Source organism: Etheostoma spectabile, chromosome 7, assembly GCF_008692095.1.
Source record: "Etheostoma spectabile isolate EspeVRDwgs_2016 chromosome 7, UIUC_Espe_1.0, whole genome shotgun sequence".
Taxonomy (NCBI): Eukaryota; Metazoa; Chordata; class Actinopteri; order Perciformes; family Percidae; genus Etheostoma; species Etheostoma spectabile.
The window spans coordinates 24104783-24125446 of record NC_045739.1 but is presented as its reverse complement, the minus strand read 5'-3'; the positions used below and the strand labels follow the sequence as shown (position 1 = coordinate 24125446).

Sequence of the window (20664 nt, the reverse complement as noted above, 5' to 3'; positions counted from 1 at the left end):
TGTATGCAACAAATTGGCAGACGGCATAATTACACAGTTTCCCACAATTAACTTTTATTCTCAAAACATTTACGCAATCACAAACCATACACGTACATACAATCCGATTATGGCTACAGCCATTAGATCAATAAATTATCTTAATTTTTCATTAAGGCACTCAGTAGTTCACATCAAATAAGGAGACAGGAAAAAAAACCACAAGCTTGGAATGAAAATCCTCAAATGTGTTGAATCAGATTCGCCATATAGTCTAAATCATAAATACACTCTGACATGACAACGGTCTTCATTGACAAAGCCTTAAATAATTAAAAAGGTATCTGTCACAAAAAGGACGTGATTTATTTTTCAAGTCTAAGAGCCAAGAGATTGGAGAGAACCAACAAAAACCCATACATAGAAGAGCGGCCTTTAGAAATTTACATTTAATTTATATTTTTAGGGGAAAAAGCCAAACGAAGCCCCTTTAAAGCGCTTTCTCCAAACGTCCAGCGGGGAGACCCCTTTAAAAGGCTTCTCTCTAACTTCCAGGGGGGGAGACCCCTTAAAGCTGCATTCTCTTAAGTCCCCAGGGAGACCCAAAAGCTGCTTTTCTCTCTAACGTCCAGCAGGGAGACTCCAAAAAGCTGCCTCTCTAACGCCGCAGGGAGACCCAAAAGCTGCATTCTCTCAACGTCCAGAGGGGAAAACCCTTTAAAAGCTGCTTTCCCTAACGTCCACGGGAGACCTAAAGCTGCTTCTCTCTAACGTCCACAGGGGAGACTCCTTAAAAGCTGCGTCTCTAACGCCACAGGGGAACTCCTTAAGCTGCATTCCCCCCTAACTCCAGCAGGGGGGACTCCTTAAAGCGCATTCTCTAACGTCCACGGGGGAGACCCCTTAAAAGCTGCATTCCTTCCAAAACGTCCCAGGGGAACTCCTTTAAAAGCTCATTCTCCAACGTCCCCAGGGGGAGCCCCCCCTTTAAAGCTGATTCCTCTACGTCCACGGGGGGACCCCTTTAAAAGCGGGTCTCTCTAACGTCCAGCGGCCTACGGGATTTTGATGATTTTTCTAACTTTTTTTACAGAAAATTTGATAAATCAAAAAAACAAGGGGAAAAATCATGTGACAGGGGTTTGGGGGCTTTAATTCACTTTTTTAATCACCACCCCACATTTTGGGGGGTGGGGGGGTGTTTTTAAACCCCTTTTTGGAAACGCCCTTTTTTTAAACCTAGTGTCTCTACTCGGGGGGGTCAACATGGGGCCCGGGGCCAAAACCGGACCCCCAAAGGGTCCAACGGCCCACCGGTAATGTAAAAGTGTGAAATTGCGGGGAGTAATTAAATTTCCCAAAAAACCCCCAATTCCACCATTTTAAAAACCTCAGAATACCCAAATTTTTTTTTGCTGAAAATTTTAAAGGTTTTTCTCAAAATTACCCCCTCCTCCCCGAATTTACCCCCCCTCCTCCCAAATTTTACCCCCTCTCTCCCTCCCCCAAATATTCCCCTCTCCCCTTTTTCCCCAAAAAATTCCCCCCTCTCTCCCCTCTCCCAGAATTCCCCCCCTCTTTCCCCCCTCCCCAAAAATTTCCCCCTCTCTCCCTCTCCCCAAATATTACCCCCTCTCCCCCCTCTCCCAGATTTTCCCCCCCTCCCCCTCTCCCAAAATTTCCCCCTCCTCCCCCCCTCCTCCCAAATATTACCCCCCCCCTCTATCCCCCTCCCAAAAAACCCCCCCTCTCTCCCGATATTCCCCCCTCTCCCTATTACCCCCTCTCCCAAATATTACCCCTCTTTCCCCCTTCCCCTCTCCCCAAAAATTTTCCCCCCCCTCCCCCTCTCCCAAATTTACCCCCCTCTTCCCCCCTCCCCGAATAACCCCCTCTCCCCCAAATTACCCCCCTCTCTCCCAGAATATTACCCCTCTCCCCCGAATTTCCCCCCCCCCTCCCCTCCCAAAATTTACCCCCCCCCAAATATTACCCTCTAACAAATATTACCCCCTCCTCCCTCCCAAAATTACCCCCTCTCCCCCTCCCAGAATATACCCCCTCTCCCCCCCCGAATTTTACCCCCTCTCCCAGAATATTCCCCCCCCCCCCTCCCCCCTCTCCCAAAATTTCCCCCCCTCCCCCAATATTACCCCCCCCTCCCCCCTTTCTCCCAAAAAATTTCCCCCCCCTCTCCCCCCGAATTACCCCCCCCCCAAATTTTACCCCCTCTCCCCCAAATTACCCCCCTCCCCTCCCCAAATTACCCCTCTCCCCCCCAAAATTCCCCCCTCTCTCCCGTTTTAACCCCCCTCTCTCCCAGAATATTACCCCCTCCCCCTTTCCCCCCTCCCCCCCAAATATTCCCCCTCTCCCAAAATTTAAAAACCCCCCCCCCAAATTTACCCCCCTCTCTCCCAAATACCCCCCTCTCTCCCCAAATTTACCCCTCTCTCCAGAATTTCCCCCCCTCTCTCCCAAAAATTTTCCCCCTCTCTCCCAAATTTCCCCCCCCCCCCCGAATTTCCCCCTCCCCAGAATTTACCCCCTCCCCCCCAAAATAACCCCCCCCAATTTACCCCCTCCTCTCCAAAATATTCCCCCCCTCTCCCAAAAATTTACCCCCTCTCCCCCCCCAAATTTCCCCCAAAAATTTTACCCCCCCTCCCCCCTCTCCCAATATTCCCCCCTCTCCCCCAAAATATTACCCCTCTCCCCCCCGAATATTACCCCTCCTCTCCCAAATATTACCCCCCCCAGAATATACCCCCCCTCCCTCCCCCAAAGTATTACCTCTCCTCCCCAAATATTACCCCTCCCCTCCCCAAAAAATTACCCCCCCCCCTTTCCCTCCCCCAAAATTACCCCCTCTTCTTCCCGAAATTCCCCCTCCCCCCCCCAATTTTACCCCCTCTTCCCCAAAATTTACCCCCCTCCCCAGAATATTACCCCCTCTCTCTCCCAGAAATTACCCCCTCTCCCCCTCTCCCGAGATTCCCCTCTCTCTCCCAAATTTACCCTCTCCCTCCCAAAAAATTTTACCCCCCTCTCCCCAGAATATTCCCCTCTCAGAATATTCCCCCCTCCCCCCTCTCCCAAAATTTACCCCCCCTTCCCCCTTTCCCTAAAAGAAATTACCCCCCTCTCCCGCCTCCCTCTCCCAATATTCCCTCTCTCCCCAGATTTTACCCTCCCCCCTCCCAAAAAACCCTCTCTCCCCCCCAAATTTACCCTCTCAAAATATTACCCCCCTCCCCCCAATTTTACCCCTCTCTCCCCCAAATTTACCCCCCTCTCTCCCCGTTTCCCCCCCTCCCCCTTCCCCAGTTTTACCCCCTCTCCCAAAATTTTAACCCCCCCCTCTCCCCAAATATTACCCCCTCTCCCAGGAAATTCCCCCCTCTCCCCAGGATTCCCCCCCCCCCCCCTCCCAGCTTATCCAAACCTACGTTTTTGGGTTTTAGCACTCCTGCCTTTAAAACGCCATTCCGTCTTCCTGTTTCTTATCTTTTCATCTCTTCATTTTCCCTTTTAAAAAACCCCCAAAGAAAAAAAATGGCCGCCTTAAAGCTATCGAACGTTAAATTTTCCACGTTCAAACGGGCACCTGCCAGAGTCAAGCGCGTTTTTTGGGGGGTCGCAGCAACGTCCCCCAATTTTTTTTGTGTGGGGACCTAATGAAGATCAGAAACAGTGTGAAACCACCCCCTTTCCACTCATATACGGGGGCCGAAAAAAGGGGCCGACGAAACGAAGGATTTATATTTGAATTCCCAAACGGGAAATAACTGCATTAAAAACTAAATTTGTCCCCAAAATTTTGGGAAAGTGAATCGTTCCTTTAAAATTGATTGCACGAAAAACCCGAATCTAAATTGTTAATTTAATTTTTTTCTTTAGGAAAAAAAACCAAAAAAATTTTTGATCATCAATAAAAAAAATTGCTTTTTGTCCTTCAAGTACCCGGAGGGGTTTTTCCCAGTAACCCCCAAAATTTAAATTTTTTCACGAATTTGAATTGTGAAAAGATCGGGAGATTGATTTTTCATTGAAAAATGCGGAAAAAAAAAAACAAAAAAGTATGAGGGGTTTAAGTTTTTAAAAAAAAAATCATGTTTTTACCCTCCCTTTGTCCCCACCCATTTAAACCTCCAAAGTTTTTGGGTTTTTTTCCACCGTTTAAAAAAAAAATTTTTAAAAAAAATTTACGCCTTCCATGAAAACCTACTGATTTGGGGTTTTGATTAAATTTTTGTTTTTTAAAGGGAAAAAAAAAACAAAATTTTAAAAAGGGGAAAAAAAATTTTTTAAAAAAAAAAACCCCTTAAAAAATTTAAAAAGGAAAAAAAAATGTCGAAAAAGCTTAAAAACGGGGGGGGGGGGGGGGGGGGGGTGGGGGGGGGGGGGGGGGGAACAAAAAAAAACCCTTAAAAATCCCAAAAAAAAAACAAAAAAAGGGGAAAAAAATAAAAAAAAAAAAAACAAAAAATTTAAACCCAAAGCGTTAAAAAAAAAAATTTTTGGGGGAAAAAAAAATTTAAAAAACTTTGGTTAAAAAAAAAAGAACAAAAAAGAAAACCAAAATTGGCCGAAAAAAACCTTTAAAAAATTCAAAAAAAAAAACCAAAAATTTGTTCGAAAAAAAAAAAATTAAAAAAAAAAAAAAAAAAACCCCTTCTTAAAATTCACCAAGGTTCCCCCCGTTTTTTTTTTTTTAAAGAAAATTTTTGGGAAAAATTTGGGAAAAAAAAAAAGGTTTACCCCGTTGTAAAAAAAAAATTTTGCCCCCCAAAATTTTTGTTGAAACAAGGGGCTTAAAAAAAAGGGGGGTTGGAAAAAAAAGAAAAGGGGGGAAAACCGTCAAATACAACGCAAAAAAGGAAAAAAGGGCCACAAAAAAAATTGCAAAAAAGTGGACAAAAAAATTGGTAAAAAAAAAATTACCCAAAAAATTTGGGGGGGGAAAAAAGGGAAAAAAAAAAATTTAAAAACGGGTTAAAACAAGGGGTTTCCTGTTTTTTACAAGTTTTCTGCCCATTTTTTTCAACTTTTTTCCTGTTTTTTTTACAAAATTTTCCCAAATTTTGGGAAAAAAAAACTTTTGAAGGGTTGTAAAACTTAAATTTAAACCAATTGTCAAAAAAAAAAAAAAAAAATTTAAAGCTCCAGGGAAACCCTTTTTCTTCCAGATTAAATTTTTCCCTTTCGCGATTTTGGGTGTTTGATTGATTTTTGGAAATTTAAAAAAAAAAAAATTTTTTACGTTGAAAATTTTTTTGGGAAAAAAGTTTTCAAAGCGGGGGGGAAAAAACAAAACCCGTCAAACCCCAACGCATATTAAATCAAAAAAACCTTGAAAAAAAGTGAAAAAAACAATTGTAAAAAAAAAAAAGAAAAAAAACAAAAAACTTGTAAAAAAAAAAAGTTAAAAAAAGTCGGAAACCCTTCAAAGCGGGGGGGGGGGGGAAAAAAAAGAAATTTTAAAACTACAACGCAGGAAAAAATCAAAAACGTTAAAAAAATAAAAAAATTGTAAAAAAAAAAAAAGCCCCTTAAAGCTTAAAAAAAATTTTTGGGGAAAAAAAAAACCTTTTTTTGGAACCCCAAAAACCCCCAAAATGTTTAAAATCTTAAAACTCCGAAAAAAGGGAAATCAAAAAAACACAAAACGTGTTTAAAAAAGGAAAAAAACGAAAAAGGTTGAAAAAGATGCCCTTTGGGTTTTTCACCCAGAAAACCTCAAAGTTGCGTTGATCGTCAGGGACAACAGGGGGGGTTTAAACCAAAAGGACGGTAGACATTTAGGGGATTTCCTGGAGCTGAAAACCCCCCCCCCCCCCCCCGAAAGAATGGGAAAACGGGGCTGCAGAAGAAAGAGGCGGGGGGGCGGGGAGGGGGAAAAAGGAAGACCCAAACCCCCCCAAGTTTTTTGAAATTTAATCGGGAGTTTCAATTAAAACATCGTTAACAAAATTAAACGTCCACATCCTTGCCGATCAAGACCCCCCCCCGTCTCTTTTAAAACCCTTTCCAACACTTCCAGGGGTTAAGGCAAACAGCTACGCTCCCCAACGTTTAAAATTTTAAAACCCTTTTTTTTGAAAAAAAACAACCTTTTTTTCCACAGAAAGTGTCCCCCCCCCCCCCCCCCCCTTTTTGAGGAGAGGGCAGATTTGAGTCCCTTTTGCAAAAAGTACATAAAAGAATGCAACGAGGGGACTTCTGAAATCCATAAAAGTTCTTCCCCGCTATTTTTAGCTAAAACTGCATCAACACAAAAAAGGCTGTCAGTTAAACCGGCTTTTTTGACAAACCGTTACAATCAACATCACGTACTACAAGGGTTTTTAAAATTAAACTGCTACTTAGACAAGTTAGCACCAACACCCCCCGGTTTGTCAGTTCCCCTGCTTTTGAAGCTACATTACCCTTTCAAACAATCAAGTTTATTTTAAAACTTTTTTTAAAAAAATTACGGCTAGCTTAGCTAAAAGCACAAACAAATAAAAGGGCTGCCCACGGGAAGGGCTTTTCCCGTTGAAAATAAAACAATCATAGATACTCCAATTTTTTTTTAAAATTTCCTGCTAGCTTCCTACAGCTAGCAAAAACAAAAAAAAGGGCGGTCTTGAATGGTTTTTTGAGCTAACTTGGGAACCCAAAACATCATAGATAGCAACCCCAATTTTTTAAAATGACTGCTATTTATACTCCAGCACAATAAACCCAAAAAAAGGCCTGTCACTGGAAGGCATTTTGAGCCAACTTTAGAAACCAAACCCAAATCATGCCAATAGCTAACTTTTTGTAATGTTTTCCATCTTTGTTTTGTTTATAATGAAAAAACTTTATTTTTTCCCAGGGGAATTTCAAAATTTCCATTTCCCCCTTTTTTGTCGAAAACCTTTTTAAATCCGACGTGGCGCGCCCTCCATCGGCACTCAAACCACATGGGGCAGGACCCCCTTTTAAACTTTTTGGCTCCAAAAAATTTTCCAAATTAACAATCTCTTTTCCTTTACAGGGGGGTCATGTAAACCTTTTTGCACACATTTAATTTTTAAAAAAGGCTTTTTTCGGTTTTGTCCGAAAACCGGTTTTAACCCGCCCAGTAAAGTTTTGTCGGCTACGGTGGGGGCGCGCTTTTAACGTTGCACCCCCGGGTTAAAAAATTCTGTTCCCCCCCCAACAAACGTTTTTGGCCCCCTTTTCCCGGTGGGGGCTAGGCAACCCCGTTGGGGGAACAGACCCCCCTTTAAAATCCCTTTTACAATCCCCGATCCTCATTTCGGGGCCTCATTTCAAACCCTCACCGGCCAAACGTTCAATTGGGCTTTTTTTTTTAGTTTAAAAAACCCAAAAAAAGGGCAACCCGGGCGACGGAAAATGGGCCAGCAGGGGTTTTCCCCTCAACCCGGCCCCTAACCCTTTAAACCCGAATTACTTTGAAAAAACCAAAGGCTGTCATGGTGGCATTTGAGCCAACGTTAGCAACCAACAACATACCCGATAGCAATTTTTTGAAATGTTTTTAACTTCTGTTTTTGTTTATAATGAGAAAATTTTAATTTAGGTTTCACAAATTTTTCAGTTGCAGTTTTGCGAAACCTTTTTTAAACCCGAGCGGCGGACTCAAAAATCGGCCCCGCTCCATGGGCAGTGACACAGATTTAAGCCCAATTGCAGAAAAAATCTCTTCCTGACCAAGGGTCGTGGACCGTTTGAAACACTGGCCGGCGTAAAACAGGAAGGTTTTGTGGCATTGCGTACACGAACCCCGTCTCTCCGCACAATCGTTTGACAGGAAAGATGTTCGGCATAGCAGTAAATTCATAATGAACGGGGTTTTTTAGATTTCGCATTTTTCCCCAGAGACAGTTAAAGAAAAGGTTGTTAGCCGCCCCCGGGAAAAGCTAAGTAGTTAGAACAACTAATTCGGCTAACCCCGTGAGACAGCGTGTGAAAGCCCCCCAAAAAATTAAAAAAACGTTTTTAAAAATAAACGTACCCCCGGGCAGTTTTTGTTATTGTCATTTTTAAAACAACCCCCCTCAACATTGTCTTTATTATTTCTGTAAAGTTTAATTTTGCTGGAGCTGCTTTTCCCCCTGTTTGTTTGAGTAAAGATTTTTGGCTGAATCAGGGCTCGCTAGGGTTAACCGAAGTGGGTCAGCAGCGGTTAGCCAAATTAGGGTTAGTAGGGGGAAACCCGAATTGGTTTGTTAGCAAAAACTAGCGTCTTTGGTTTTTCCCGGTGGAGGAAACGGCAGGCCCGCAAGGGAAAAACAGATGGGCCCCGCCCCGGGAAAAATTTCCTCGTACATCACGCCCCTAAATCCCCTAAAGGGTGCAAAAAGCATGGTTTTTCCGACAGCGCTATGGGCTTTAAGTGTTAAAAAATACAGAAAAGACACAGCGACGGGGGGAAAATTTAGACGCGGCGATTATTATTCGGAGCGCCGAAACGGGGAGCTTTCCCGAAGAAAAGGGACGGGACGGAGTGGGGTCACGGTTTCCAAAAGTCCCCTTTTTGCGCCCCGCCAGAGCCCCGGGGGTTTGGGGGCCCGGGGGAAGGGCCCGGGAAAGTAAGGTGAAAGTGAGGGTTTAGTGAAAAAGGGTTTTTTGGGGGGCGTTTTTTAACCCAAAAACGTAGCAGGGTAGAGGTACGGCCTTTTTCCCGTAGGGGAAAGGTTTAAAATTGGGCTTCAGCGTTTGTTTGCAAACCCCTCTTTTTTAAAAAGAAGAGGAAGATTTTTTCCGAGGGGTTTAATTTTTTTCTTTTTGTTGCTTAAACCCCCCACCACCTTACTGTTTCAAAATACTTTTTGGGGGCCCCAGGGGCCAAATCCCTAAATCTGTATATTTTAAAACCCAATTTTTGGGGAAAAAAAAGGGGAATTATTTAATTTTTTTGACTAACCGGGTTGAGTTTCAGGGAGCATATTTTGGAGGGGGGTTTTTTGGTCGGGGATGGGTTTTTAAAACCCTTTCCTTTTTTTTAATGGGAAAATAAAAAAAGTGTATTATGGGGCAAAAAAACCCCCCCCCCCCCCCCCCCCCCGCCCTTTTTTTCCCCAAAAAACTCAAAAACCACCCATACTAGAGACCTTCACATCAGTGAAATCAGTGAAATCAGCGGCAACACCCAGCCTTAAACACAGCACTACTGGAGATAATTTGGCCCTAAAGCTGAAATATTTCTCAAATCTGTTGTGAAAACACACTTACACGCACTTGTTTTTGTGCTTGAAATAAGTTTACAAAAGTCCGGGGTTTCACAAAAGTAGTTTAATATATGAATAAATTAGTAAATAAAAAGGTATGAGATGAAATTTTGAAATATGGGATCTGATCATTCAAATTTATGATGAATAGGAAATCAATGCGGGACTTTTAAATCAGTGGAACCAGTGAAATCAGTGGTGGCATCCAGTCTTAGGTCGGACTGACCCCCCCCCCCCCCCCCCCACGATGTAACACGTCTCTATAACAGCAGGGGGCGCTGGTCGGTACTGTCGACCAAAACTGAAAACCGGCAGCTGATTGGACGAGCTCGTCACGTGGCGGCTCGTTCAGAATCTCATATTTACTGAGATAGTTCACCGAAACGTGTTTCTGGAAACATTTTAAGGAGAAAGAGGCCGTGCAAATGCTGAATCTGTCTTCAACACACACACACACACACACACACACACACACACATAATATAACAACAACAACTACAGAAACCAATAACACATTACACACACACACACACACACACACACACACCACACACACACACAACACACACAACACAACACACACAACACACACACACACACACACACACACACACACACCACAAACACACACACACACACACACACACACCCCAACACACACACACCACACACGTAGTAAGGCCTACATACACACATATATACACAATACACACACACACACACCCAACAACAACAATATGAAATAAACAAACAATACAGAAACCAATAACACATACATACATGTAGTAGGGCCTACATACACACACACATATATACAATACACACAAAATAACAATATAAAATAAACAAACAATAAATACCAATAAAAACACACACACACACACACACACTAAAGGATAGACCAATTATTTGCACTAGCTGATTATCGTCCCGTTTTCAGATGATTTATATTCGCGTTTTATTTGCCTGATAATCAATAAAGTTAATTAATTAAAAAGTGTTCTGCTTTGGCTCAGCTACAGCTCTGTATCCCACACACACACACACACACACACACACACACACACACCACCACAACACACACACACACACACACACACACACACACACACACACACACACACACACACACACACAACACACACACACACACACACACACACACACACACACACACACACACACACACACACACACACACACACACACACACACCTGTTGTTAATTCATTAAATAATTACTGAAAGCATTAAAATAAAAGATTTCTGTTGGGAGTTTGAAACGTTCCAAAACCTTAATTTTGACTTCCAGATTTTCATTTTCACTCTCACTGCGTATCGGTTACAGATATGAGTTTCATTAACTACCAATAATCTGTTAAAATCTGTTAAAATCTGTTGATCCCTAAACCGGAGACACGTGGAAACACGTCTGACCTGTTTCGGTTATGAATCTGCGTGGTTGTGTTGCCGTCCCAACGGCTGAAAACGGAGACCTTCGGTAACACCGACGCCGAAAGTTTCTTCGCCTAATTGGGTCTTATCGGTCACTCCTCGTTATCCGAGACTAAAACCTACTAATGTCACCATGGCAACAAACAGCAATGGGCGGAGTCTCCACGCTGCCGCCTGTTCATGATGACGAGATATTTTGGTTTGGGCGTGTGAGTTTAACTGGAGATTAGTTCTTCTACTGGAGATAGAAACACTCACGGAGACTCACTTTTGGCTCAAAACTCAAATACTTTAACCCTCCTGTTGTCCTCAGGTCAAATCTGACCCCCTTTAAAAAATGTCTATATCTGAAATATGAGTTTCTTTTTAACCAAATTACCACAAAAAATGGACTGGATTCCTTCCAACGCTCTTTGCAAATACAACTGATCACTTTGATTCCTCTGATCTTAACTATTAGTCATAAATAATTCAGAATTTCTGCTTTTTTAACTCAAATATTAGGTATAATTCTATATAAATGAGGGTTATTGACCATGAATTCCAAAAAGTAGTGTAAAACTAGAAAGGTGGTGTTCGTGAAAACTCAAAAAAAGTCAGAAAAAGGGGACGAAAATATCAAATTCTTGTCCCTTTTTGACCCGGGAGGACAACACAAGGGTTAAAAAACCAAACCGTAGCGATGTAGAGGAAGTCTAAGAGGAAACAGTCGCCGTGAAATCTTTATCAACTCCTTCAGCACGGAACAAAAGACCTGCAGAATCACCACTTTGTGAGAGGTGGGGGGGGGGACACGGGATTATGCCAACCCACTCCAAACATGTAGCACGTGAGATTTAGAGAAGGTGGAAAGCAAAAACCAACCCACAGAGAGAGAGCGAGAGAGAGAGAGAGGAAATCTTTGCCACCACACGCACAAGTCAAAACCAAACCAGAGCAGACCAGTTTGCGGTGTAGTCCTTCGTGTTGTGGGTTTCACCCCCGCTGTTTTATACCTTGCTCCTGAAGAGGGGCTTGGCCCCGGGGCCACAGTACTCGTTGTATATGAGCTTGAAGAGGAAGAGGTGGAAGAGCGTTATGAGCGAGGCCACGCTGAACCAGAAGAGGAAGGGCAGGCCCGGGTACCGGTTGGCCATGTGCTCCTCGTGGGCCAGGATGGCCTTGAGATGCAGCGTGTGGCGCAGGTCCTGCAGGTGGCGCAGGTCCGTGGAGATGTACAGCAGCGGCGTGATGGGCTGCGTCACCATCACGGGGAAGGTGTGGCCCTTGGTCTCCGACGTCAGCTCCACGGGCTCGTTGAGGCAGCCGGCCTCGCAGGCGTACAGCTTCACCGGCTTCTCCTGCTGCTTCACCGACACGTGGAGGAAGGGCTTCCCCACGGCGTCCAGCAGCACCGCCAGGCTGATCAGGTCCTGGTTGTAGTGGATGCCGCGCAGCGCGTAGCTGTTGTGCAACACGTCCGGGTCGGCCTGGAACTGCAGGTGGTTCTCGGTGAACTGGAGGCCGCCGAAGCTGAGCGCCGCGCCCTGCACGGCGCCGTGCGCGCCGGCCGCCACCAGCGCCTTGCAGCCTCGCTTCTGCAGCGTCAGGGTCCACAGCGTGACCAGCTGCAGGATCTGGGCGGCGCTGCTCACGCGCTCGGGCCACAGGTTCTCGGCGTGCATGGTGGCGTGGCCGCTGAAGCAGTGGTCGGCGTAGTTGAGGCTGGACTCCAGGCGGACGCGCTCCTCGCCCGTGAGACTCCGGTCCAGCAGGGGAGCCCAGGAGGAGGACAGGATGTAGTAGAGGGTGGTGTTCACCGTGCGGCTCGACGGGGTGTGGGAGTCTGTGATCTTCCGCATTTCAATGCCTGAATTGAAACAAAGAACGAGAAGCACAACTTCACGCTAACCTGGCATGTAGTGGATTACCAACAAATGATTAATGACAAATGTTATTCTTAAGGCTGAGTATTAGTCAAAATATTCAAAACCCGGATCGATGGTGTCCCGGGGAGGACTCTGGACACGTGGCGGTGCATCGCTAACTCTGAGAGATTGTACTCTCTGCTGACTCTCTAACTTGCGCAGGTGTTTCGTCCCTTGTCTTGTGTCTGTGTGTCTTGTCTGTGTGTGTGTCTGTGTGTGTCTGTTTATGTATGTGTTTTGTGTGTCTTGTGTCTGTCTATTTATGAGTTTTGTGTGTGTCTCTTTCTGCGTGTGTTGTTTTGTCTCCCTCCTTTCCTCTGTTTAATTATTACCATTTCTTATGATAATATTCAATGCCAGTGCCGATACCCAAGGGCGTAATTTTGGAGTTCAACATTGGGCAAAAGCCTATACAAAAATAAAATAAAAAAACTCTAAAAAAAATTTAGACAATTAAGAAAAAGTGGCAACTTCGGGGGGAAAAACTAACATTTTTTTGTCTCAAAAAAGGCAACAATAACGCTGGAAAAAGCAACAAAAACTCTGGAAAAAGCAACAAAAACCTTAAAAAGGGGGGCGGCCTCTAGCTCACCCATTAAGAGCTTTTACCCCGTGTTGGCTGAGTCCTGCAGCGGCCCGGGTTTGAGTCTGACCTGCAGCTTTTTCCTGCGTGTCCTCCCCCATCTCTCTCCCCCTGTCATGTCTATCCACTGTCAACAAAGGGAAAAGCCCCAAAAAATAAACTTGGGGGGAGGGGAAGCCCAGTTTTGATTATTTGGGGGGTTGTCTCTGTGTATCGTAGTTTTCCTGTCTGTCCTTTACAACACGTAACAGCCAATCACAGACATCAGAAATGGTAGAACCTGTTTGTTTTCTTCACCTGTTCACGTGGGTTTTTTAGCTTATATCGACACAGAGTAATTATACATTTGGTAACTGGTTGTCTTTTACATTTGGAGGAACACATCATGTTTATGCATCTCTCAGTGTTTAGTCGCTCGCGGCAGCACTTTGTCGTCACAGCCGTAACAAGGCATTTTTCAATAGTAAGGACGCAATTCGGTCGGTGCATTAAAAGCACTGAATTCAGTCCCCAGCCCTAGTTATTCTTGACATTCTCGAGCCATATGCACACGACACGTCACTTTGAGCGTGCTCGTTTCTGAGTTTGAATACACAGTTGCAGATCAAATATAGCTTTTAGCAACTCAATACAGATTCAGCATCAATAAATGTTCCCTTCTGTCTTACATTTGCCTTTGCGTGTTTATTATTATTATTATTATTGCAAGCCTCTCTTTAGAAAACAGAAGCTGCCCCACTCTCTCTGCCCCCGCCCATGCTACAACCTCTGCTCACCTGAAATGAAGAGGTCCACCCAGGCCTGCTGGTGATCTACAACCAGCTCGTCCACGTTGGCCCTCAGCAGCTCGCCCAGCTCTCTTTTGGCTCCGTCTCTGAGGGCGCTGAAGGTCTCCTCCAGCTTGGAGGGCTCGATGGGCTCCGACGTCCACACCACTGACAAGATGTTGTCTTTGTGCTCTAACTTAGCAGGAACCTGGATCCTGGCGTTGATCTTCTTGGTGACCACGACCACTAGAACAATGCGATTATTCTCCACGGGCACTCGGCCGGAGGAGAGCACTATCTCTCGGTCCTCCAGTTTCTCCACGCTGGAGGAGAACTTGCCCCCGAAGGAGGGGTTGCTGTAAAAAACGTCCAAGTTGACGGCCTTGTCAGACGGGTTGTTTACGTGGATTCGCTGGAGATAGACGTTGGGTCTGCTTCTGTGCGCGATAAACTCCTCTCTGATGGTGACGCAATCCCGGGCCGACTGCAGCCCGGCGGGTAAGGCACAGCGGACCGACAGCACGGCTCCTTTCCGGAACAACAGCATGGTGGCCTGAACCTCGACACGCTTCCCCTCCAGGTGGACGCCCACTCTCGGGGAGTACTCCGTCTGGTGGACCGGAGCCGAGCCGGGCTGTGAAGACGACGCCACCCACAGTTTGTTAGAGTCAATGTCAATAAGGATATGGCCGTTACCTGCAATGGTGGAAGAAGTATTCAGATCTTTTACTTAAGTAAAAGTACTAACAACACACTGTTAAAATAATCAGGTAAAAGTCCTGCATTGGAAATGTTACATAGGTAAAAGTATGTAAGCATCATCGAGAAAATGTACTTAAAGTATTAAAAGTACTCGATGCAGAAAAATCCTCACATTTTAAAAACTGGAAAGGATTCAAACAGCTGTGTGTTTAATGGTCTCATCATCTCAGCTGGACTTATATTCTTGGCTAGTTTAATTATTAATAAAACATTGTATTTTATAAACCACATGTGTTTTCGGGTGCAGACATCTTAATGTGTAAAGTAACTACAGCTGTCAGATGAACGTAGTGGAGTAAAAAGTACGATATTTTCTTCTGAAATGTAGCAGAGTAGAAGTAGAAAGAAAAGTACCTCAACATTTGTACTTAAGTAGCATTACAGTATTAAATGTACAGAAAATGTTCTTGGTTACATTCCACCACTGAACACTTTAATTATCAATATTACAAAGTGAGCCATTTGTATCTGTAAAGATAGGCCAGAGCAACCCACCCCAAAAACCTATTAGATAGATAGAGAGCCTTCATTATTAGACTCACGGTCCATAAAATCAACAACAACAAAAAGATGCAGATACACAAGACACACACCAATTAAATAAGACAGCTATACCAGTAATCCCATAAGGGGGACTGGTATCGCAAAGCACTGAACCTCGGGTCCATCAGATGTGTCTATTATAATTTCCTTTACGTAAATAACGCCATTTGCAACATCAATTGATGCAGAAAAATTCACCATAATGCAGGAAATTAAGTGTTTGACGCTAGTCCTGCACAATCGTTATAAAATTGCGACCTTGATTCACCAGTTCCCGATTTAATTTTGAACTAACTTTGATTTGCCTTTAATTTTACGAGCCAACTGCATCACAAAGACTACCTTCTTCTGTGGGACTGTATGCATGAAGCCTCGTGTTTACAGGCTCGTGGTGATGCGCTACGTGCTCCAAGTGCCAAAAAAATCTATGTTGGGTACTGCCAATTTGTTTGGTTTTGTCATGGTTCATATGTGCAATAAACATCACACTTCGCGACAAAACAATTCAATTTTAAGCAAAAATTAAAAATTAAAATTCAGCTAATTGTCAATAAGATATAAGCATATTTCCCTCTGAAATGTAGTGGAGTAGAAGTAAAAAAGAGAAATAACAGACTCAAGTAAAGTACCTCAACATTTGTACTTAACCAAATTGAAAGTCAACACTTTTGTTGACGCTTTTTAATCAATGTTTTTAACTTTTTCTTATGTTTTAGTCCATTATTTCTACACACTTCAAGTCACTTTTTTTTACGTTTAAAACTACGTAACACTAACTTATTAACTTCGGTTTTACAGTTATTTTTGGAATTTATGGTCACTAAACCTCATTTATAGGAAATTAGACCTAATGTTGGAGTTAGAAAAGCAGAAATTAGGAATTATTGAGACTAAAATTAAAGGAATGGATGTTGATGATAATCACAGACTGGAATATGTCAACTTTTACTCAACACTATTTCAACAACACTTCCATTTGTTTTACAATGCTATAAAATATAATAAGACCCAAAATTAATGAAAGTAGAGATTTGTACTTGGCAAAGAGCGTTGGAATCAATCATGTTATTTTGGGGACTTAAAAAGAACACTGATATAGGACAACATGAGGACAACATGAGGGCAACATGAGGGCAACATGAGGGCAACATGAAGACAACATGAAGACAACATGAAGACAACATCAGGACAACATGAGGACAACATGAGGACAACATGAGGACAACATCAGGACAACATGAGGGCAACATGAGGGCAACATGAGGACAACATGAGGGCAACATCAGGACAACATCAGGACAACATGAGGACAACATGAAGACAACATCAGGACAACATCAGGAAACATCAGGACACATGAGGGCAACATGAGGGCAACATGAGGACAACATGAGGGCAACATGAAGGCAACATGAAGGCAACATGAGGGCAACATGAGGGCAACATGAAGGCAACATGAAGGCAACATGAAGGCAACATGAAGACAACATGAGGGCAACATGAGGACAACATGAGGGTGAAGTACACTACTTGAGTACATGTAGTTGCATGCCCCCCCACCGTTTACCTGATATAAAAGGTGTGTCTAGTTGCTCCTGGGGGGTGCTGTATATCCCCTCTCCTCTGTCCACGAGGGACCTCCACCTGTGGATCTCCGCCAGCAGGCACTGTCCCGCCGCCCCGCCGGGCATGGCCGAGCCGCTGAAGAGCCTCCACCTCCTTTCCGCCCCCAGGTACCAGTAGAAGATGAGGAACAGCAGCAGTCCTATGAGGACCCTTCTCGCCCAGCTGCTCGACAACAAACCCGGCAGTCCCTTTAGTCTCTGCTGAAGCCACATTTTGTGTGTGGTGTGTGTGTGTGTGTTGTGTGTGTGTGTGTGTGTGTGTGTGTGTGTGTATGACGGAAGTCCAGCTATGACTCAGCGTCTGGAAACGAGACCCAACTGTTAGGATGTCACATCGAAAATTTGACGAATCTAACCCTAACCTGTCGCACTCAAATCATGTTGTTGCCCCGCGCGGTGAAAGCTGACGAACTGGCTCCGTTAGCTTCTGGCTAAGTTAGCCTAGCCTAGCCTAGCCTAGCTTCGTAGCTAGCTAGCTAGCGCTTGGAATGAAAACTGCTTGAAATGTGTTATTATTTCGCGCATGGCGGTTGTTGTCGTACCTTCCGCTGGCGTGTATGCTAGTCTTTAAGTTGTCGTAACTAAGGTGATTTCGTTTTTTGTTTGCCTTCCGCTAGAAAACATCGCCTGACTTTACAAAATAAACTGCAGCCAGAAGACAGTTAACTTCCTTGTCACAACTACCGTAAAGCAAGACGGTCAACAACAGCCGCGACCGGAAATGTCGCAAAAAAAAGCATTTATTTATCTATTTATTAAAAAAGGAAAATTCCTTTTAGATATTGTATTTCAAACAAAATAAGGGAATTACATTAAAAAAAAAAAATACAACGTAAAGTATACCCCGCACAAACTTGTTAATCTCAAAGTTCATGCCAATCGACCATTGTTGTAGTTTTTTTTGTAAATCCGGACCAGAATCATTAATTCACCTTTTTGGTTTTTGGTTGTTTATTTTGTTTATTTAACTTCTAAAACTTCACACACAATTACATTAGAAGGGAAACATATTATTTTACATTGTTTGAGTGCAAAGATAGGAACTCAAGTGATATTATTAATCTTTTCATTTTACGGGGAAAATTTCATATTCATAAGTCCAAATTCTCTAATTCAAAACCCTGTTTTAAATTATTTCAAATTGAAGTTGACACTTACTTTGGGTCTCTCAATTTAATAACAAACAAAAAAAAAGCTATATTATTTCTGACATTTACTTGATTGGATGTTTAATTAAGGATTTATTGTATAAAACACTTTTTCTTTACAACGCTGTCACATTTTTACTTCTTGTTCTTGTTTTTTTCTTTTATTGTGACTATTTTTTTTCTATTTTGTCATTATATATATATATATATATATATATATATATATATATATATATACTGTAACTGAGATGTCTGATTCTTGTTTTGTTATTTGTTTAAAATAAAGCAATTTAAATTTAAAAAAATATATATTAAAAAGGAAAATACACACGGTGCAGGAAATGCAAATAGATCTAGATTCAAATACTTTCATTTTTTTTTTTAAATAACTAGCAATTAAAAAAAAAAATGAATATGTATTCACCAATGTTCATTTTAATAAAATTAAGTCTTTTTTTTTAATTCCCCAGATTGATAAAACTGTTAGTTTCAGTGGTGTAGTCTGATGTATTGGAGTGGGTGCACTGTTCTGTATATGTATGGGGGGGGGGCATGTCATAGTGGGGGGGTCTTGGTGTCCCCCCCCCCCAAGGGAAAAGGTTGAGTGTCAAAGACTTAATTTCCTGTATTCGGATACACTTTTGTGCACCAATTTACTCATATTAATGTTAAAAAAACTCATAAAGGGAAATTGAACCTTATTAGTATTATTATTACTCGTAAGTATTGGAGGGTGTTTCAAAGAATTCAGTTCAATGGGGTGGCAGTCCGTGGGGAGTTGGGTCGCTGGTTCAAGTCCCCGTACGGACCAAAAGTATGGTGGTGGACTGGTAGCTGGAGAGGTGCCAGTTCAACTCCTGGGCACTGCCAAGGTGCTCTTGAGCAAGGCACCAAACCCCCTCACAGCTATGCACACTCTGACACCTCTCCATTTAGTGCATGCGTGTGTGATTCAGGTGAAAAACATTGTAGTTTCCCCTTGTGGGATTAATAAAGTACATTCGTTATTATTATAATTCAATTTTATTATTAGTATCAATTCATAAGAAGAGTTATCTGGAGACCCTTTACAGATAGAGTAGGGTCTAGACCACACTCTATAATTTACAAGGACCCAACAGGTCTAGTAGTTTCCTCCAGAGCAAGCAACAGGGCCACAGTGGAGAGGAAAAACTTCCTTTTAGGCAGAAACCTCGGACAGACCCAGACCCAGACCCAGGCCCAGACCCAGACCCAGGCTCAGGCTCAGACCCAGACCCAGGCTCAGACCCAGGCCCAGACCCAGACCCAGGCTCAGACCCAGACCCAGACCCAGACCCAGACCCAGGCTCAGACCCAGACCCAGACCCAGGCTCAGACCCAGACCCAGGCTCAGACCCAGGCTCAGACCCAGACCCAGGCTCAGACCCAGGCTCAGGCCCAGACCCAGGCTCAGACCCAGACCCAGACCCAGGCTCAGACCCAGACCCAGGCTCAGGCTCAGACCCAGACCCAGACCCAGGCTCAGACCCAGACCCAGACCCAGGCTCTGAAATGAAAAAAAAATAGACTATATGGATGAGCAAAAAATGTTGAAGTGCTGTACAAAAGTCAGGATAGCCTATAGAGAATGTGCAGAGGGCAGGTTTATTGTGCAGGATTTTAATAAATCTCTGCTCCTAAATGTACTTTATTCTCTAGCCTTTTTGCTTTCTGTGACATTTTTTATTGAAAAGCCTCATGAGGGTGTTCAGTATCCCCTGTATAAAGGCCTGGTATGGGGGATACAGGCTACGTGCAAGTGCTCATGTCCACAGAACAGCTGGGTATCGTTTTGGCAGGATGGCAAGGTGGGCGTGGCGCAAGGCAAGACAGGATGTCATTCCAGGTTTAACAGCAAAATCCCAAGCATTCGTTAGATGGGAGAGAGGAAGAGAGATTTAGAAGCGGGGGGAGAGGAAGAGGGAGGGGAGGAGAGGAGGGCAGAGGAGGAGTGAAGAGGAAGCGAGGCGAGATGGAGGAGAAGAGGAGGTGGGATGGAGAAGAGTGGTTAGAGAGAGAGATGAGTAGATGGGAGAGAGAGAGAGGTGTGTGGGGAGGGAGAGGGAGAGGGAGAGAGAGGAGAGGGAGGAGAGAGAGAGGAGAGAGAGGAGGGGGGGGAGATGAATGGAGGAGGGAGAGAGAGAGGAGGAGAGAGAGAGAGAGAGAGGGGGGGAGATTAAATGGGGAGAGGAGAGAGAGAGGAGAGGAGGGGGGAGGGAGAGGAGGAGAGAGAGAGGGGAGAGAGAGAGGGGTGGGGATGAGGAGAGGAGGGGTGGGGAGAGAGAGAGAGAGAGAGGGGTGGGGAGAGAGAGAGAGAGAGAGGGGGAGATTTAAATGGGGGGAGAGAGAGAGAGGGGTGGGGAGAGAGAGAGAGGGGAGAGAGGGAGAGAGAGAGATTTAGATGGGGGAGGAGAGAGAGAGAGATTTAATGGGGGGAGAGAGAGAGAGAGAGATTAGATGGGGGGGAGAGAGAGAGAGAGAGAGGATTTAGATGGGGAAGGAAGAGAGGAGAGAGAGAGAGATTTAGATGGGGAGAGAGAGAGAGAGAGGGGGAAGAGAGAGAGGGGAAGGAGAGGGAGAGAGAGAGAGAGAGAAGGAGGGGTGGGGAGAGGGAGAGTAAGAGAGAGAGGGAGGGGAAAGAGAGGGGGGTG

At 44.1% G+C, this 20664-nt stretch overlaps 1 protein-coding gene across 1 annotated transcript; it reads right to left on the bottom strand.

The window, feature by feature from the left end:
- Positions 1 to 9876: 9876 nt before the first annotated feature.
- On the bottom strand, positions 9877 to 17535 carry kiaa2013 (KIAA2013 ortholog). The gene is made up of 3 exons (XM_032519838.1): positions 16787 to 17535; positions 13924 to 14610; positions 9877 to 12506 (listed from the first exon to the last, which is right to left on the bottom strand). Exons 1-3 carry the CDS (start codon positions 17055 to 17057, stop codon positions 11647 to 11649), a joined length of 1818 nt encoding a protein of 605 aa, XP_032375729.1. The 5' UTR covers positions 17058 to 17535; the 3' UTR covers positions 9877 to 11646.
- Positions 17536 to 20664: the final 3129 nt, after the last annotated feature.

What these genes read in the sequence shown, in the direction of transcription:
- kiaa2013 (XM_032519838.1), bottom strand. Translation starts at nt 17,057, where the DNA reads ATGTGGCTTCAGCAGAGACTAAAGGGACTGCCGGGTTTGTTGTCGAGC. An exon ending in AGACACACCTTTTATATCAG is followed by an intron (nt 14,611 to 16,786) that starts GTAAACGGTGGG and finishes CCACCATTGCAG; the next exon opens with GTAACGGCCATATCCTTATT. An exon ending in GGTGGACCTCTTCATTTCAG is followed by an intron (nt 12,507 to 13,923) that starts GTGAGCAGAGGT and finishes GTTTCAATTCAG; the next exon opens with GCATTGAAATGCGGAAGATC.